This window comes from Geotrypetes seraphini, chromosome 2, assembly GCF_902459505.1.
Source record: "Geotrypetes seraphini chromosome 2, aGeoSer1.1, whole genome shotgun sequence".
NCBI classification, from domain to species: domain Eukaryota; kingdom Metazoa; phylum Chordata; class Amphibia; order Gymnophiona; family Dermophiidae; genus Geotrypetes; species Geotrypetes seraphini.
This window is the reverse complement of record NC_047085.1, coordinates 402753110-402770748: the sequence shown is the minus strand read 5'-3', so window position 1 is coordinate 402770748 and position 17639 is coordinate 402753110. Positions and strand designations below refer to the sequence as shown.

General features: G+C 44.3%; 1 protein-coding gene across 7 annotated transcripts in view; it reads left to right on the top strand.

Annotated features, from left to right (window-relative positions):
- Window positions 1-17639, top strand: part of AHR (aryl hydrocarbon receptor) — a 145966-nt gene that overhangs the window by 113919 nt on the left and 14408 nt on the right. For all 7 annotated transcript variants that reach the window (XM_033930957.1, XM_033930952.1, XM_033930951.1 and 4 more), the window contains one exon: window positions 9704-9845. In XM_033930957.1, coding sequence (XP_033786848.1) covers window positions 9704-9845 — 142 coding nt within the window. The remainder of the gene's footprint in view (window positions 1-9703; window positions 9846-17639) is intronic.

Below are 17639 nucleotides of genomic sequence, written 5' to 3'. Positions count from 1 at the left end.
AAGATGACACCGTGCTCATCGACACCGGCAGATACATCTCCGATGTTGCAACCTCCAGTGGGTAAACCGGCTAAGAAGCTTTCCCCTACCCCATCTGGGACTCAGGTCAAAATGGCATTGAGTTGAGTCATGCCAACCTTGAAAAAGTCCCATAAGTGCCCAGTCACGAGCTCGGTGAGTGCCTCGACATTGGCTTCCTCATCACCGGACTGGAGTGCTGCACTAGTGGTACCGGCAAAAAATCCAGCGGTACCGGTGCTCTCCTTTAAACAAAAGATAGACAATTTGCTTCAGGAAGAATTGGGTGAGCATTTTCAGATGTTGATGTCGTCTCAACTTATGGCCATATCGACACCGGCCCTCCAGCCCATGTTGACACCGGTGCTCCAGGTGACGCTCAGTCTGATGCTCCACCGGTGCGGAGACCATTGACATGCAAGTCGAAAGATCATTCTCCACGGCACCAGTCATCCTCGACACAAACATCGAGAGAGGCTACTCCGGTGCAGTACCGAAAACCCTTTCATAAAAGCAAATACCTCGAGGTTTCAACACCCTCATTCTGTATAGGACTTGGACTTATTTGGAAACTCGGACCAGGAACCACTCTCCGGGGATGAGGAAGATTCTTCAGCTTCACCTCCTCCACGGCATTCTCCTTCTGGTGCCGAATTCCTTTCAGAGCGTTCTTCTTTTTCCAAATTTCTCCATCGGATGTTATCAGAACTTTCCATTCCTCTTGAAGCAGACTCTAAACGCAGTAAAGAGTTCTCAGAGGCTTTGGACTATGAACAACCACCAAAGGACCTGCTGAAACTTCCGCTTCATGCCATTTTGCAGGAAACTTTCTATAAAAATCTGGAAACTCCACTATCCATCCCAGTGGCTCCTAAAAAGCTTGAGTCTTTGTACAGAGTGGTTCCTATTCCTGATTTTGATAAACTGCAACTTCTTCATGAGTCTCTACTGGTGGAGTCGACTCTTAAGAAGTCTTCAGGAGATAGTGTTTATGCATCTGTCCCTCCTGGCAGAGGGGTAAGGCCAAGGACAAATTCGGTTAGTGCCTATATCAAAATGCAATGTTGGTGATTCTGTGTCCTGCAAAGATATAGCAGCTGTGATTCTGTGACCTGCATTTGAGACAGAGCCTGCAAAGTAACAACTAGCTGAGAGAGGGGAAATCGTGTTTTTTTTGTAAATAAGGCGTGCATTTGGATACAATTTCCATTTTTCTTTCTATCTGAAGCATCAGTTCAAATAGTACTCAGCTTTTCAGAAATATATGCCTGCTCACAAAACCAGTGCTTTTCAAAATCTTATTTTCACAACCTTACAATTACGGAAATATATGGTTCATTCTACCTATGACACGTTTGAGCTTACTTCACGTGTTGCAGCCATGTCCGTGACTATGAGACGACTTGCGTGTCACCCACCAAGATCGTTTAGCTAATGCTCCGTGTCTTGGGGCTAAACTCTTTGGACCATTCATGGACACTGCTACTCAAAGATTGTTGGCCCATGAGACCAGATGGGACACTTTGGTCTAACCAAAGAAAAAGCCTCCACCTTTTTGAGCTTTCTGACCTGCTTCATCTTACCAACACTGGTTTACTGCTAAAACTACTACTCCTGTTCAGCCTCAACCTAGAAAGCAGAAGCAAAATCCTCATAAACAGCCTAAACAGGAAGCAGAAGCAAAATCCTCATAAACAGCCTAAACAGGAGCAGGCTGCTCAACCAAAGGCTAACCAACCTTTTTGACAAGTTCCTCAGGAGCATATCCACAGTTCCCATTATCCAACCGTTGCCTCAGCCAATCGGAGGGTGGCTTCAACATTACGTAAATCGTTGGGAGCTTATCACCACAGATCTCTGGGTTCTAGACATCATTCATCAGGGGTATGCTCTCCACTTTCATACCCTACCTCCAGATCATCCTCTAAGAGAGTCTGTTTTGGACCCGGCACAGTCTTCTCCTCATTCAGGAGATTCAATCCCTCTTCCTTCTCAATGCAATCGAGGGGGTTCCTTTTATCTCAGCAGAGTCAGGGATTCTATTCCCGGTATTTTTTAATCCTGAAAAAGACAGGAGGTGTACGACCCATTCTGGATCTCAGAGATCTCAACAAATTTCTAGTCAAAGAGAAGTTTTGGATTAGAGAATGACACGGTGACGGTTTACCCGCGGCCACCGCATTTAAGCCGCGGGTCACCGCCGAAAACGGGGAAGAAAACTAGCAGTCGCTGCGGTGACGGGGACAAGGCCATTCACCGACCGCGGAAACGGTGAACAGGTTTGTCCCCGCGGGCCAATGTACCCCCTTCTAGGAACCGCTATTTACCTGTGTTTCACCGTGCTCCTCATTTGTCAGATCAACCCTTCCTGCCAATCGCAGCAGAAGGGTACCCAACCCCTCCTGCCGGTCCTCCCAATGGCCTCCCCTAAGATCGCCGGCAGGAGGGTACCCAACCCCTCCTGCTGGACCCCCCCCCCAACGAACCCTCCCACCCCGGAACCCCCTTAGTCTTACTTTCCAAGTTGGACCGGACAGCTCCTCGCTCGTCTGGCCAGCAGGCCTGCCTCCATCCAAATGAGGCGGGCCCGCCCCTCCCCTCCCCTGCCTAACCCACAGGATCCTAGGGCCTGATTGGCCCAAGCACCTAAGGCCCCTCCTATAGCGGGAGTGGCTTTAGGTGCCTAGACCAATCAGGCCCTAGGATCCTGTGGGTTGGGCAGGGTAGGGGCGGGCCCGCCTCATTTGGACGGAGGCAAACCTGCTGGCCATACGTGTGAGGAGCCGTCCGGTCCAACTTGGAAAGTAAGACTAAGGGGGTTCCGGGGTGGGAGGGTTCGTTGGGGGGGGGGGGTCCAGCAGGAGGGGTTGGGTACCCTCCTGCCGGCGATCTTAGGGGAGGCCATTGGGAGGACCGGCAGGAGGGGTTGGGTACCCTTCTGCTGCGATTGTCGGGAGGGCCGTTGGGGGGGTCTACAGGAGGGGTTGGGTGCCCTCCTGCCGTGATCGCTGGGGGGAGGGGAGACTTGCAGCCGTAGCCGCGGTCACTATGCTAATCACGGCAGGGAGATCTTTGCCGCGATTAGGTACAGCGGCCGCGTCTAATTACCATATAGGCTAACATTGTAAGCATTTAAAGTGCATGTCGTGTTTGTTTTTGCATTGCTAGCCCCAGGGGTGGTGGAAGATTAGTGATTGAAAAACTGTATGAAAAATAACTATTTTAAATTTAGTGATCAAAATGTGTCAGTTTTGAGAATTTATATTAATTAATTTTTTCTCTGCGTGTTTTGTTTTTGTATAGTTATTAACTAATATTTAACTAAGTTTTAAAGTTTTAAAGAATGTTTCCTTTATACGTAAATAAAGAAAAGTGAATGGGATTGCAGTGGCGGTGACGGGGCGGTGAATGGGGTGGCAGTGGCGGTGACGGGGCGGTGAAGAGGATGGTGAGACGGGGACGGGGCGGTGACGGGGATGGTGAGACGGGGACGGGGCGGTGACGGGGACCAATTTTTTCACCGTGTCATTCTCTAATCTTGAGTCCTTAAGTACTCCTCCTTCACACAGACAACCAAGTACAATGTACTACATAAATAAGCAAGGAGATACGGGCTCTCCTCCTATGCCAGGAAGGACAGAAAATCTGGCTTTAGGTAACAGCTCACAACCTTTTCTTAAAAGCTGTCTACATTCAAGGGGAGAAGAATTCCCTAGCAGACAACCTCAGCAGAATCCTTCAACCTCACGAATGGAAACTCTGCAGCTCTTCATCCAATCTTTGCTCAATGGGGCACTCCACAAGTGGACTTATTTTCAGCTCCCCACAATCACAAGCTGCCCAGTTTTGTTCCAGACTATATTCTCCTCACCATCTGGAAGCATATGTGTTTTTTCTGGACTGGATGAACATGTTTCTCTACGCATTTCCACCCACTCCTCTCATACTAAAGAAACTGTTCAAACTCAAACAAGAGTTAGCCACCATGACTCTCATTGCTCCTCAGTGGCCCAGGAAGCATTGGTTCTCCCTTCTACTTAAGCTCAGCTCAAGGGAGCCAATACCTCTGCAAATTTTTCCTACTCTGCTTACTCATCATGAGGGATCTCTTCTACATCCCAACCTGCACTCATTACACCTGACAGCTTGGTTTCTCTTGGGCTGAATCCGTCTCAGTTGCATCTTTCTCAGCCTGTACGCAATATTATTGACGCCTCCAGGAAACCAGCCACTCAACAATTTTATCAACAAAAAGTGGACTCGGTTTTCTTCTTGGTGTCTCCTTCATCATCACGATCCAACTTCCTTGTCAGTGGAATTGCTGTTAGATTATCTACTCCATCTTTCTGACTCTGGTCTCAAATCTACATCTATTAGAGTCCATCTCAGTGCTATTACAGCTTTTCACCTGCCTGTAGAGGGAAAGCCTTTTACTGCTCATCCTTTGGTCTCTAGATTTATGAAAGGACTTTTCAATGTGAAACCACCTCTCAAACCTCCTCCAGTTGGCTGGGATCATAATGTGGTTCTTTCCAGGTTAATGAAGCCTCCATTTGAACCAATGGCCACAGCTCATCTCAAGTTTCTCACCTGGAAAGTTGTTCTTATTTTGCTCACTTCTGCCAGGAGGGTCAGTGAGTTATAAGCGTTGGTGGCAGATCCATCCTTCATAGTTTTTCACCATGATAAAGTGGTTCTACGCACGCATCCAAAGTTTCTACCGAAAGTGGTCACGGAGTTTCATCTCAATCAGTTAATTCTACTTCCAGTTTTTTTCCCCTAAGTCTCATTCTCATGCTGGAGAAACGGCGCTGCATACTCTGGACTGTAAATGTGCTTTGGCCTATTACATCGATAGGACAAAGCCACATACAACATCTCCCCAACTGTTCATCTTATTTGATCCTAAAAGATTGGGGCATCCTGTTTTCAAGAGAATGATTTCCAACTGGGTAGCTGCCTGTATATCGTTCTATTATGCTCAGACTGGACTGCACCTGGAGAGTCATGTCACAGCTCACAAAGTCTGAGCTGTGGCAGCTTCTGTAGCTTTCCTTAGATCTACTCCTATTGAGGAAATCTGTAAAGCTGCCACCTGGTCCTCAGTTCATACATTCACCTCACATTATTGTCTGGAGTCTTTCTCCAGAAGGGATGGGCACTTCGGCCAGTCAGTATTACAAAATTTATTTTCTTGAAGGCCAACACTCTCACCATCCCATTCTAGTTAGCTTGGAGATCACCCATGTGTGAGAATATGCTGCCTGCTTGTCCTGGGATAAAGCACAGTTACTTACCGTAACAGATGTTATCCAGGGATAGCAGGCATATATTCTCACAACCCACCCACCTTCCCTGGTTGGCTTCTTAGCTGGCTTATCTTAACTGAGGGACAGCGCGCCTACATCGGGCGGGAAGGCAGTCACACATGCACGGTGCGGGCTGTTCACAAACTTTCTAACCTTTAAAGCTGCAATTCATTTTTCAAGTGTCCGTACCAAGACTCTGTTGGTGACGTCACTCGTGTGAGAATATCTGCCTGCTGTCCCTGGATAACACCTGTTACAGTAAGTAACTGTGCTTTCCTGCTGTGCGGGGTCTTTAAAGAGGTGTTGGGCCACACAGCTTAGAGGGAACATTGGACTCTGCATAACTGATAATACCTTCTGTTGGTTTTCATCCCAGTTCATCTACTGCCCCAACTCTCACAGTAAACTGCACAAAGTATAACCCTTTCTCTCAAGGTTCAAGGTTTATTAATATTTGATGTATCGCTGAATCTGTTTACAAAGCGATGTACACAAGTAAAAAAGGGATACGATTATAAAGATACAAATTAAAAATTCGTTAACATCAAATTTATGACAAGACAGACTTGAACTGGGGAGGGAAGAAGGGCAAAGGTTACATCTGTTATATCGAGAAAAACAAATATGGAAAAAACAGAAGGAAACGGGGGTAGATAAAAAATTAAAAAGTAAAAATATTAATATTGAGTATTAAAAGCATCTTTAAAAAGGTGCGTTTTTAAGGATTTTTTAAAAGAAAGAAGATCTTTTTCATTTTTAATATGTTGTGGCAGAGAGTTCCACCATTGTGGGCCCATAACAGAAAACATATCTGATCTTCTTGTACCTATTGTTTTCAGGGAAGGTATAGCTAGTAAGTATTGAGAGGATGATCTCCCCACCCATTTATTGATAGACTAGTCTTATAGCCTGTTACATTAACGGGTGCTAGAATATATGTGTGTGTGTCTGTCTTTATTTCTTTCTCTCTCTCTCTTTCTCCTTAGCCGCTTTCTGTATTTCTTTCTTTCTTTTTCCTTTGCTGTCCACCACCATGCCTTGCCTGGTCCCCCTGTCCATTCTGCCTTCCTTTTACCTCCCCTGTGTCCACCACCACCCCTTCACTGCTCCCCTTATCCAGCAGCAGCCCTTCTCCCTTTGTTTTATCTCCCCCCTGCTAGAATATATATGTATCTGTCTTTCTTTCTGTCTCTCTCTCCCACTGTCTTTCTTTCTTTCTGTGTCTCTCCCTGCCCCTGTCTCTTTCTTATTTTCTTTCTGTCTCCCTCCCTCCCACTATCTGCCTTTCTTTCTATCTGTCTCTCTCCCTGCCCCCTATGCAGCAGCATTTCTCTCCCCCCTCCACTTCCCTGTGCAATAGCCACATCAGCATTCCCTCCCCCTCCATTTCCCTGTGCAGTTGTGTCAGATCCGTGAGGAGGAATGAAGTGGCTTGGAATTGAGTGTGCTGAATCCTAGGAAAGGTGGCAGTCGGGTGAGTAAGTGTGTCAGATTGGGGGTGGAATGGGAGCAGGGCAGTTGGGGAGATACAGTAAAAAAAAAAAGGATGCTTATGGGTGAGGGTAGAGTTTTGAAAGTGGTCACTGAGGGAGAAGTTTGGAAACAAATGAATTGGATGGGAGGAGGAAGATAGTTTTGGTGTCTGTCAGAGCAGTGGAAGGAAAGAGCAATTGAGTGAATGTCACAGCAGTCGAGGATGGGAAACAGTTTTGAAGTGTGTGTGTCACATGGAGCCAGGGCAGTAGAGAATCTGGGTCAGACTGAGAGAGAGTGTCTGATCAAGAATAGTGGTTGGAAAATAAGTGTGGATGGACGGATTGGGAGAGTGTGAATCAGATGGAGAGAGTAACGGAATTGGGTTAGTGGGAACATTAATTAGTGGGAGAGGCAGTAAGGAATGATTAGTGAGTTTGCTAAGACATTGGCGAGTAATAAATGTGTAGTGGGAGGAGGGGAGGAGTCTGGGTCGGAAGCATACTGGATGAGTGTGAAGGGAGGTATTTGGGTAGTGAATGAGCCCTGTCAATTTGAGGAGAAGGTGAGGTTGGTGTTTATGCTGCATCAGCCAAGTCCAGCAGGTTAAATCTACTGAACTGAATGAGTCGCACTGTGTTTTCCCTCGGAAGTTGTTCTGCGGGGGAGAAGGGGGAGGGAAGCACAGGGGGAGTGTCACATGTCTTTCGCTGGCCTCACACTCCAAGAGCCCCCCTGTCTTCACACTCATTCGGAGACCGGTCTCTCCTCTTCCGCTTCTCCAACCCCCTGCCAGTCCAGCGCGTCTCTCCCCGTCTCCTCCCTGTGCGCACACGCTCACTCTCAGGCCTTCCCACCTGACCCTCCCACCGCCAATAAACCTGGGGGCTCCAGCCGCGTAGGCAGCACTTTAAACACGCTGCTTCGCGGCCTTCTACTGGCGATTTCCTCTGCCGCGTCTGTCTCCGATGATGTCATCAGAGATGCGGCAGAGGAAATCGGCAGAGAAGGGTGCGAAGCAGCGTGTTTATACTGCTGCCTACGCCGCTGGAGCCGGGAGGCGACGGAGAGGGCAGAGGGTGCTAGTGGCTGGCAGCCGCCGCTCCTCAGGTAGAGAGCAGGGAAGGTCGCGCATGCGCGCACTTGTCTTGCCTCGCATGAGGCCAGACCGTAAGCCGCGCATGCGCACTTCCTAGCTACAGCTCACGGAAAACGGACGCACGCATAGGAAGTGCGCATGCGCGGCTTACCATTTTATTATATTATAGATGTTCTTAAAGGTTCTTTTCTTTGATGCTTGTTCTTTTTCCTTTATTTTACAATGTGTTCATTCATGTATTTTATGTTTGTTTTCAAGAATTTTATGCCTATTTGTTCTATATTATATGGTTCTCTTTTGAGTGACATTGACACTATTTGATGTATTTCATCCTAGTCCACATCACTAGTCAAGTCAACTCTTCTTGGTGCTTCTTTTTTATTTTATGATACTATTTTATCCTTGCACAATCACCATATCATAAGGTCCCTTTGTTGAGGTACATTGACCATATTGGTATGTACTTTCCCTGTGTCCACACAACTGGGCTGGCCAACACTCTAGTCACCTTTTCATCGTGTCTCTTTTTATTTACTGTCACTATCTTGTTCTTGCACGATTTTCTCATTAGGGTGCTTGTCATTTTATGTGAGCTTCAGCCAAAGTTGGTATAACTTTTTATTACATATTATCCCATAATTCCACTTTTTTCACAGCACTGACAAATTCCACTTTCTAACATTTCCTGATAATTTGTCATTCATCGTGCATTTTAATTTATTCCTTTTACCATAGGACCTCTGAGAAAGGAGTGTTTTTCAAAACATGGACTGTGTTGGGTCCTATCCTCTCATTTATGAGAACCACCAGTTGAATCATCACTATTTATCTGTTCCAATAAAGTTCCTGTACTTTGTATATCCATTCTGCAGTTTTCTTTTTCGTTTTGGTTAATTGACTTTTATTACGTATAAGAACATAAGAATAGCCTTACTGGGTCAAACCAATGGTCCATCAAGCCCATTAGCCCATTCTCACGGTGGCCAATTCAGGTCTCTAATACCTGGCCAAAACCCAAGGAGTACCAACATTCCATGCTACCGATTCAGGGTATGCAGTGGCTTCCCCCATGTCTTTCTCAATAACAGACTATGGACTTTTTCTCCAGGAAATTGTCCAAACCTTTTTTAAAACCAGCTACGCTTTCTGCTCTTACCACAATCTCTGGCAATGCATTCCAATGCTTAACTATTCACGTATTTTTTTTTTCTTTTCAATGTGAAGCTGTTGGGAATTAATTTGATGCTTTTTCTGAAGGTCAGGCAGGTGGGACAGGAATTAAATAAATAGATAGATTTTTCTTAATTTGGAGCTCCTTTTACAAAGTTGCAATAGTGATTCCCGTTGCAGCAAATGCACTGAAGCCCATTCAATTCCTATGGGTTTCGATGTATTTGCTTTGCGAGAACCACTACTACAGCTTTGTAAAAGGGGTCTTTGGTCATACAATAAGTGGCTGTACCTTAGTTCTAGAACCACACCTGTCTTTTCTTCTGCGTTAAGACAAAACCAGCAAAGATATAGCAGCTGTGATTTTGTGACCTGCATTTGAGACAGAGCCTGCAAAGTAACAACTAGCTGAGAGAGGGGAAATTGTGTTTTTTTGCCAGTCAGATAATTAAAATATATCATTTAAGTTGTGGTTACTTATGAACAGAAATTGCTTTCAAGAAATATTGATTATCTAATTAATTGTGATATATGTATTTATTAAAATCTTATTTTTTATTTTATCTACTGTATGATCCCTGTATATAAATGCATCTCTATTAATTACTGTATAATATGAATTTTCCAATTCTAGTGATAAAGACAGGAGAGAGTGGCATGACTATCTTCAGACTTCTTACCAAGGAAAATGGATGGACTTGGGTTCAAGCAAATGCACGCCTTATTTACAAAAATGGAAGACCGGATTACATAATTGCCACTCAGAGACCTCTTTCGTAAGTATTGATTAATAGGATAAGAAAATGTGTTCATTTCTAAGATTTTCATTCTGAATAAGGCATTTTATACTGTTTTCCTTACATAATAGTTGAGGTAGGGTGGTCAAATCCTTCGGTTAAGTGAATCATTAAATGCTGTTGCACACATGGGAAAAAGGGGCAATGTCTGGAAAGCAGTACACTTCTTCCTCTGTATTCGCAGTTTCAGCATTCGTGGTTTCGATTATTCACGGTTTTGAGCTTGCTGGCTCCTCCCCCCCAAATTACATCAGCTTGCATAGAGAAATCACTGATTCCAAGCGTTTACAGAGAAAATCGCTGATTCCTAGCACTTTGTTCACCGTGTTTTGCCTCTCCTTCAGAAACAGGCCAGGTCTCCCACCATGTTGTTCGCGGTTTCACCATATTCACGATGGTTTTTAATAGAAAACAGCAAATAACATAAAAAAAAGTTATTTGTGGTTCTGTTAATCCCTTATCACAGTGAATAACGGAGGGAGAAGTGTATATACTAATATGTGAAGCATGGAAAACAAGGTTCTTGATCTAGAGGCTAAGATGGAAGAGGCTGATTTGGATTTAGTGGTGATCACGGAGATGTGGTTCATGGAAAACTAGTATATAGTTATACTGGGCTATAGTCTGTTCAGGAAGACAGGGTAGGAAGAAAAGAAGGAGGAATGAAATTATATGTTAAAGATCATATTAAAGCCACACAATTACAGGATCTAAAGAGTAAGGATGTTGCACTATGGATCAATCTGGAAAGAGAGAATGGAAAATGTATTTACATTAGTGTGATATACAGGCCTTCTTCACAGATAAAAGAAATAAACAGAGATTTAATTGAAGACATTCAAATATAGCTATAAAAGGGGAAGTACTACTAATAGATGATTTTAATATGCCAGATGTTGATTGGGGTATCCCTATTGTTGGGTCTCCTAGAAGTAGGGAGATCCTAGATTCTCTACAAGGAGAACTGTTCTAGCAGTTGGTAATGGTGTACACTATTCATGAATGACCCTCTTAATTGAGCATAATCATTTATCTGTTTTCTAATTGCCTTAATTTTGTCAAGGGTGGAAGAAATTCAAATTGAAACTCAATATAAAAAAATCTAAATTTTTCTTTGCAACTCCTCATAGGTTACAGTGTTCTCCCCAGAAATTTTTTCCAGCCGGGTGGCTTGAAAAAGTAGCCGGGTGGGGCGGGATGGGGAAATTTGGTGGTGGGGAAAATTAACCCCCTCTTTTACTAAGGTGCGCTAGCATTTTTATCGCGCGCAAACCCCTGCGCTACGTGGGAAAACTAGTGCCAACTCAATGCTGGCGTTAGCATCTAGTGCGCATGGCAATTCCTCCGCGCGCTAAGCGCACACTAAAACCACTATCGTAACTTAGTAAAAGGAGCCCTAAATGTATACTATTTTTATTAGGTAATTATTATTATTATTTTCCAATGCTCAATATGACTTCCTTTTTTAAGGTTTGACACTTGTGCCAGAATATTTTTACTAAATTTTAAGAAGTATTTGCCCTCTTTCAAACGGTATAGAGGTTTAAAAAAGGGAAAGGCATTAATGAAGTCATTAGGTTCAATCTAGCCATTTATTTCTGCATGAATTTAAACAGCTAAAAAAAAAAGATAAATATAGCTCATCCAGTCATACAAGAAATGGCTCTACAGCAGGGGTGCCCACACTTTTTGGGCTTGCGAGCTACTTTTAAAATGACCAAGTCAAAATGATCTACCAACAATAAAATTTTTTAAAAACACAAAGCACACTGTACGCAGAGAAAATGTTAATTATCATTTATATTCCGCGGGTTTTCAAAGAGGTCAAGGCAGACGATTCTATGCAATGTCACCTGAGGAACAACTATACAAAAATAGACAAATATACCCCCTCCCTTTTTACTAAATCGCAATACTGGTTTTTAGAGCAGGGAGATGCACTGAATGCCCTGCGCTGCTCTCGATGCTCATAGGCTCCCTGCACTAAAAACCGCTATTACGGTTTAGTAAAAGAGGGCCATAGTGCAAAATATAGACAGCAGATATAAATTCTTAAAACAGATGCATTTTGATCACTAAACTGAAAATAAAATCATTTTTCCTACCTTTTTGTCTGGTGATTTCATGAGTCTCTGTTTGCACTTCCTTCTTCTGACTATAAATCCAATATTTTTTTCTTTCTGCCCCTCCCCTTTTCTTTCTGTCTCTTTTTCTTTCTCTCTCCCCCTGTCCACTCAAGCCATCGCGCCAATTTCTCCCTGCTTCCACGAGCCAGACCAGGAATGTAAAAGCGCCGGACTCACAAGACTTCACCTCTGATGGTCAATTCTTACGTCACCTCTGATGTCAATTCTTACGTCTGAGAGGAAGTTCCAGGCCAGCCAGGCAGCGATTGGCTGGCCCAGAACTTCCTCTCTGATGTCAGAATTGACGTCGGAGGTGAAGTCTTGTGAGTCCGGCGCTTGTACGCATCTGGCCTGGCTCAGGGAGGCAGGAAGAAAAAGATTGCCAAGGCAACGCGATCGACTCACATTGCCTTAGTGATCTACTGGTCGATCGCGCTCGACCATTTGGACACCCCTGCTGTTATGGTATCCTGTCCTGACCTGAGAAAGGGGTTTAGTCCCCAAAAAACTGCCTTATTTCCATTTCCTATTTATAAACTTTAATCAATAGATACAATACTACTTGATTCTACGTAAAGCAACAAAAAATTTTTTTTCTACCTTTTGTCGTTTCTGCTTTAATCATCTTGTCTTCACTCTTCTTTCTAGCCAGCATCTGTCCGCTCTGTCTTCCATGCAGCATCAGCCCCTTCCATCCACTGTCCGTCCTCTCCCCGTTCCATATGGCATCTTCCCTCTTTTTATGCTCCTTCAATAAACTGTCTATCCTATGCCCCTTCTCTTCTCCTTTGTACATGAATGATTTCAGCTCTGCCACCTCTCCATTTTTCTCTCTCTGTCAGCACCCTGTCCCCTGTGCTCTGGCAACTCTCTCTTCTCCTTTCTTTCCTTCACACCCCACAGTCTGGTATCTTTCCTTCCCTGATTCTCTGGCATCTCACTTCTTTCCTTTTCTTCCATCTCTCCCTCCCCCTCCATGCTCTGACATCTTCTCCTTCCTTTCCCCCTTCCTTTTCCCTTGGTCTGGCATACTTTCCTCCTTCCCTCCAATTCCCGGCATCTCGTTTCATTCCCTCCCTCATCTTCTTTATCCCTCTAGTTGGGTGCAGCAAGTTTCTCCCCATCTGCTCCCTTTGCTCCTTCTGTTACCCAAGGCCTGGCGTCATGAACTTCTTCAGGCAGCAGCATTCACAATTCGATGCTGTTGCCAGCTTCGGGCCTTCTTCTCTGTCGGGTCCTGCCTTCATAGAAACAGAAGTAGGCAGGACCCAGCAGAGAGGAAGGCCTGAAGCTGGCAACAGCAGTGAATTGTAAATACTGTTGCTAGCCGAAGAAGTTCATGACGCCAGGCCGAGCACCCAGGGCACTGCTACTCTTCCCCCCCCACACACACACACACAACCCTCCTATCTCTCCCTCCCTCCCTCCCATCATGAGACTAAACAGCACTGCTCTACTCTAAGCAGGCTGCTTCAGGGCTTTCTCCTGCCGTGATTCCCTCTGGCATGTCACTGATGAGGGAAGGAGGGAGAGATAGGAGGGTCGGATTGGGTTTGGGGGGGCACCTGGGATGATGATGAGGCTGCTGCTGCTGCCAGCGAATCCAGCAAGGGTGAGGCCCCAAAGCACAGCACTGACGGGCCCCCCCTGACCATTTCAGGCCCTAGGCCTGTGCCCATCCTTTAATCCGGCTCTGCTCCCCCCCCATATGCCCTGACATCTCTCCTTTCCACTCCATGTTATGGTATCTCCTTTCCCTCCCTCCCATGGTCTTTGCATCTCTTTCCTCCTTTTCCTGATCTTCCTTCTTCCTCCTTCCCTCTCTTTCCCCAATTGGGTGCAGCAGCATTTCTCTTCCCCTCCCCCCATTGGGTACAGCAGTATCATCAGCATTTCTTTTTCCTCCCCCCAATTTGGTACAGCAGAAGCAGCATTTCTCTTCACCCTCCCCCCTAATTGGGTGCAGCAGCATGACTCTTCCCACACCCCCTATTGGGTACAGCATCAGTAGCATCAGCATTTCTCTTAACCCCCCCCCCCCAATTGGGTACAGCAGAAGCACCAGCATTTCTCTTCCCCCGTCCCCTCTAATTGGGTACAGCAGCATTTCTCCTCCCATTCACTCCCCCCCCCGTCTCACACACCCAGCAGATTCGCTACAGACAAAGGCAAGTTGCAAGTTTCCCTTCGTCACTGACCTATCACCCAAAGGTCAGCAACAGAGGGAAGCTTACAACTTGCTGCTCTTGCTTACTTCGGGCCTTTCTCGTTGCCGGGTCCTGCCTTCGCGGAAACAGAAAGTAGGCAGGACCCGGCAGCGAGAAAGGCCCGAAGTAAGCAAGAGCAAGTAAGCTTCCCTCCGTGGCTGGCCTATCTCCCGCATGCTCTGGGGCTCTAATGGTCCATGCCGGCTTCTCTTTCCCTACCCTTCCCCCCCCCCCCCGACGTAACTTCCGGTTTCGGAGGGAAGCCGGGTTTGAGTCGCTTGCTGGGTTTTGTTTTGTTTAAAGTCAGGCGGGAGTCTTTCGGCGGCTCTTCAGGCTGCGCGTTAAGCAGTGGTGGCAGCAGGATTGGGCAGATGACAGCCGGGCGGTAATGTAAATTTGCTGGGCGGAGCGCCCGGCTGAAAAGCGCTGGGGAGAACACTGGGTTAGCTGAAGAAAATCTTAATGTTGATGTAAAAGGTGTAATTTAACTCATAGAATCTACTATAAAAATCTTAGGAATTCAGTTAGATCAGAATTTAATCATGAAAGCACAAGTAGATGAAATTGTGTGTAAGGGTTTCTGTGCTCTTTGGAAATTACGCTCTTTCAGATCTTATTTTGACACTACAGGGTTTCAACTATTGGTGCAGTCTTTAGTTTTATCGGTTATAAATTATTGTAATGTAGTTATTGTGACCAGCCAGGTATTCTCCCTGTTCAGGTCCCAGTTAGGACAGAGAGAAAAGAAGTAAAAAAGAAAACCCGGGGAGGAATTGTGAAGGGACAGGTTGTTTCTGAAGTAGATAATTACATTGACCACCGGGGGAGCCCAAGAGGCCCTTGGAACACTGCCAGGGCTGACACAGCAGGGCGTTGCCCCAAGGTATATAAACCTGTTTCAGAGAACAGGAATGGAGGCCAGCTAGGGAGAGGTTTTAAGCCCTTTCTCCCTAGAGAGTCCCTGGAGCCAAGCAGGTGCAACAAGCCTATGCCTATGGAGGTGATAGAGGCTGGTCAGGCTGAGGAATTAAACTTTCTGGAAGGTCAGAACATGGATGTGGAAGAAAGCCTGACAGAGTTTGCTCCTGAGTTTGTTGAGCCCATGCAGGTGAACTGTGCTTTCACCCTCAAGCAGTGAATGAGGTTGGTGTTTATGGACTGTTTAAAGAAACAATTTTTCTTTTGAATGCAAGCTAAGGGGTGATTGTATTTGGGAGAGGTTTTGCTAACACCCTGGGAGGGAATTTTTGAAAGCCGGTCTAGAGGCTTTATTTCGCAAAACCTATCACTCTCCTGACCTGGCAGTGACTGGAACTGGCCAGAGGCTTGTGTGGACTTTTGAGATACTTGTGCTGAACGTGTGCACTGAACTAAATTTTGTTTGTGTTTTGGAAGCTGCCTGCTTTGAAGCAGACAACCCTAAGGCTGGGGCAATTAAACCCTCTGCCACAACTAAAATAGAAACATTGCTGAGAACAAATTAATGCCTTTATTGGAACTGTTATTTGCTGGTTTTTGTTTTCTATTTTTTTGTGTTACTGTAAGGAAGAACATTCTGACAAGTTTGTCATCTGTTTTGGAAAGCCTATTTACCTTGGGACAAAAGAGAAATAAAATCTGATATTATTTTGCCATTGAAGAATAATCGTGGTGACTTTTGTTATCTGGTTTTTTTTCTTTTCTTTTTGGTTCCTGTTTGGAATCCGGTCCTGCAGGGTGGCTCCAGTCCGGGCCACACGACAGGGTGTTATTTTGTGGACAGCCACTGAGTGTGCTATTGAGCACGGTTTGGAGCTACAGTGGACCACATTATGTTGTCTAGTACTCTGAAGCACCTTCGAAGGCTCCACATGTTTCAATTTTAAAAGATCAGATCATATTACACCCTACTTTTTAAAATTACATTGGTTAACTGTGCAGGCACGTATTATGTTTAAGTTGGGTTGTTTTTGTTATAAGGCACTTCATGGTTTGCTGCCCGGTTATTTATTGAATCACTTTGTATTTAACAATTCTCTTCATGAAATCTTTCCCCTGGTTAGAGGATGCATGTTTAAGAAAGTTCAGGATACATTGCTTTCTTACCAGGCAGCAAGTTAGAAATCAGAAATTCATGCTTTTTTTTTTTTCAAAATTCTTTATTCATTTTTTCATCTTACAACAAGAACACAATATTACATCATTTAAAACTTTTACACATCACTTGAATTTCTTTCTATTGTCATTGTAAATACATAAATTTATTCCCGCCCCACCCACCCTTCCCTCAAATATTTCAATCAAAAATATCATATAAATATTGTATTCTTATCTATTGATTAACCTTTAAATAGAACTTTATACATACCCCTCCCCCCTAAGTATAAATATACTGTCAGTGGAAAATGTCTAATGTCTAATGATTACAATAATTTGCCAGTGGCCCCCAGATCTTTTTAAAATTATTATAATTCCCTTTCTGCAAAGCAATTATTCTTTCCATTTTGTAAATGTGGCACAACGAATTCCACCAGAATGTATAGCTAAGATTATTGTAAGTTTTCCAATTACTGGTGATATGTTGCATGGCGACTCCTGTCATAATCAATAGAAGTTTGTTATTGCTTGATGAAATTTAACTTTTGTTCTCATTGACATACCGAACAGAATTGTATCATATGATAAAGCTACATGGTTTTCTAATAAACAATTTATTTGAGACCAAATTGATTTCCAAAAGGCCATGATAAAGGGACAATAAAATATTAAATGATCTAGGGTTCCTGCTTCCAGATTGCAATGCCAGCGTCTATTAGACTTGCAGCTATCTAACTTTTGTAATCGAACTGGGGTCCAAAATGCTCTTTGTAACAAAAAGAACCAAGTTTGTCTCATAGATGCGGACACTGTACATCTCGTTCTCCAAGACCAAATTTGTGGCTATTGAGATGCAGAAATTTGATGCTTAATCTCAATGCTCCAAATGTCTCTAAGACCATTCTTTGGTTTTTTATTCATAAATCCAGATATCAATTTATACCACTGTGCAGCTTGGTGTCCCAAAAAAATCCACCTGAAAGCATAAGAACTCCAGACTCTACTGATTATTGAGATTTTTCCATTCAGGGAACCCCTCCTAAATAGCCTGCTTCAGTTGCAACCATTTAAAACTTTGTGATTTATTAAGACCATATTTATATTGCAACTGTGAAAAATCAAGCAGTTTACCATTTGAAATAACATCATCTAAAGTCCGTATACCTGCAAAAATCCAATGCTTCCATACGATTTTAAATCTGCCAATTTGAATCTTGGAGTTTACCCCATCCTCCGCAATTGGTTTTTGTAAAGATACTAAAGCAATTCTAGGCATTTTACCCAGCCAAACAAATTTTGTAAGAATACCATTTAGCTTTTTATAAAAGGACCCTTGAAAAAAAACTGGTTTCATACTCATTTGA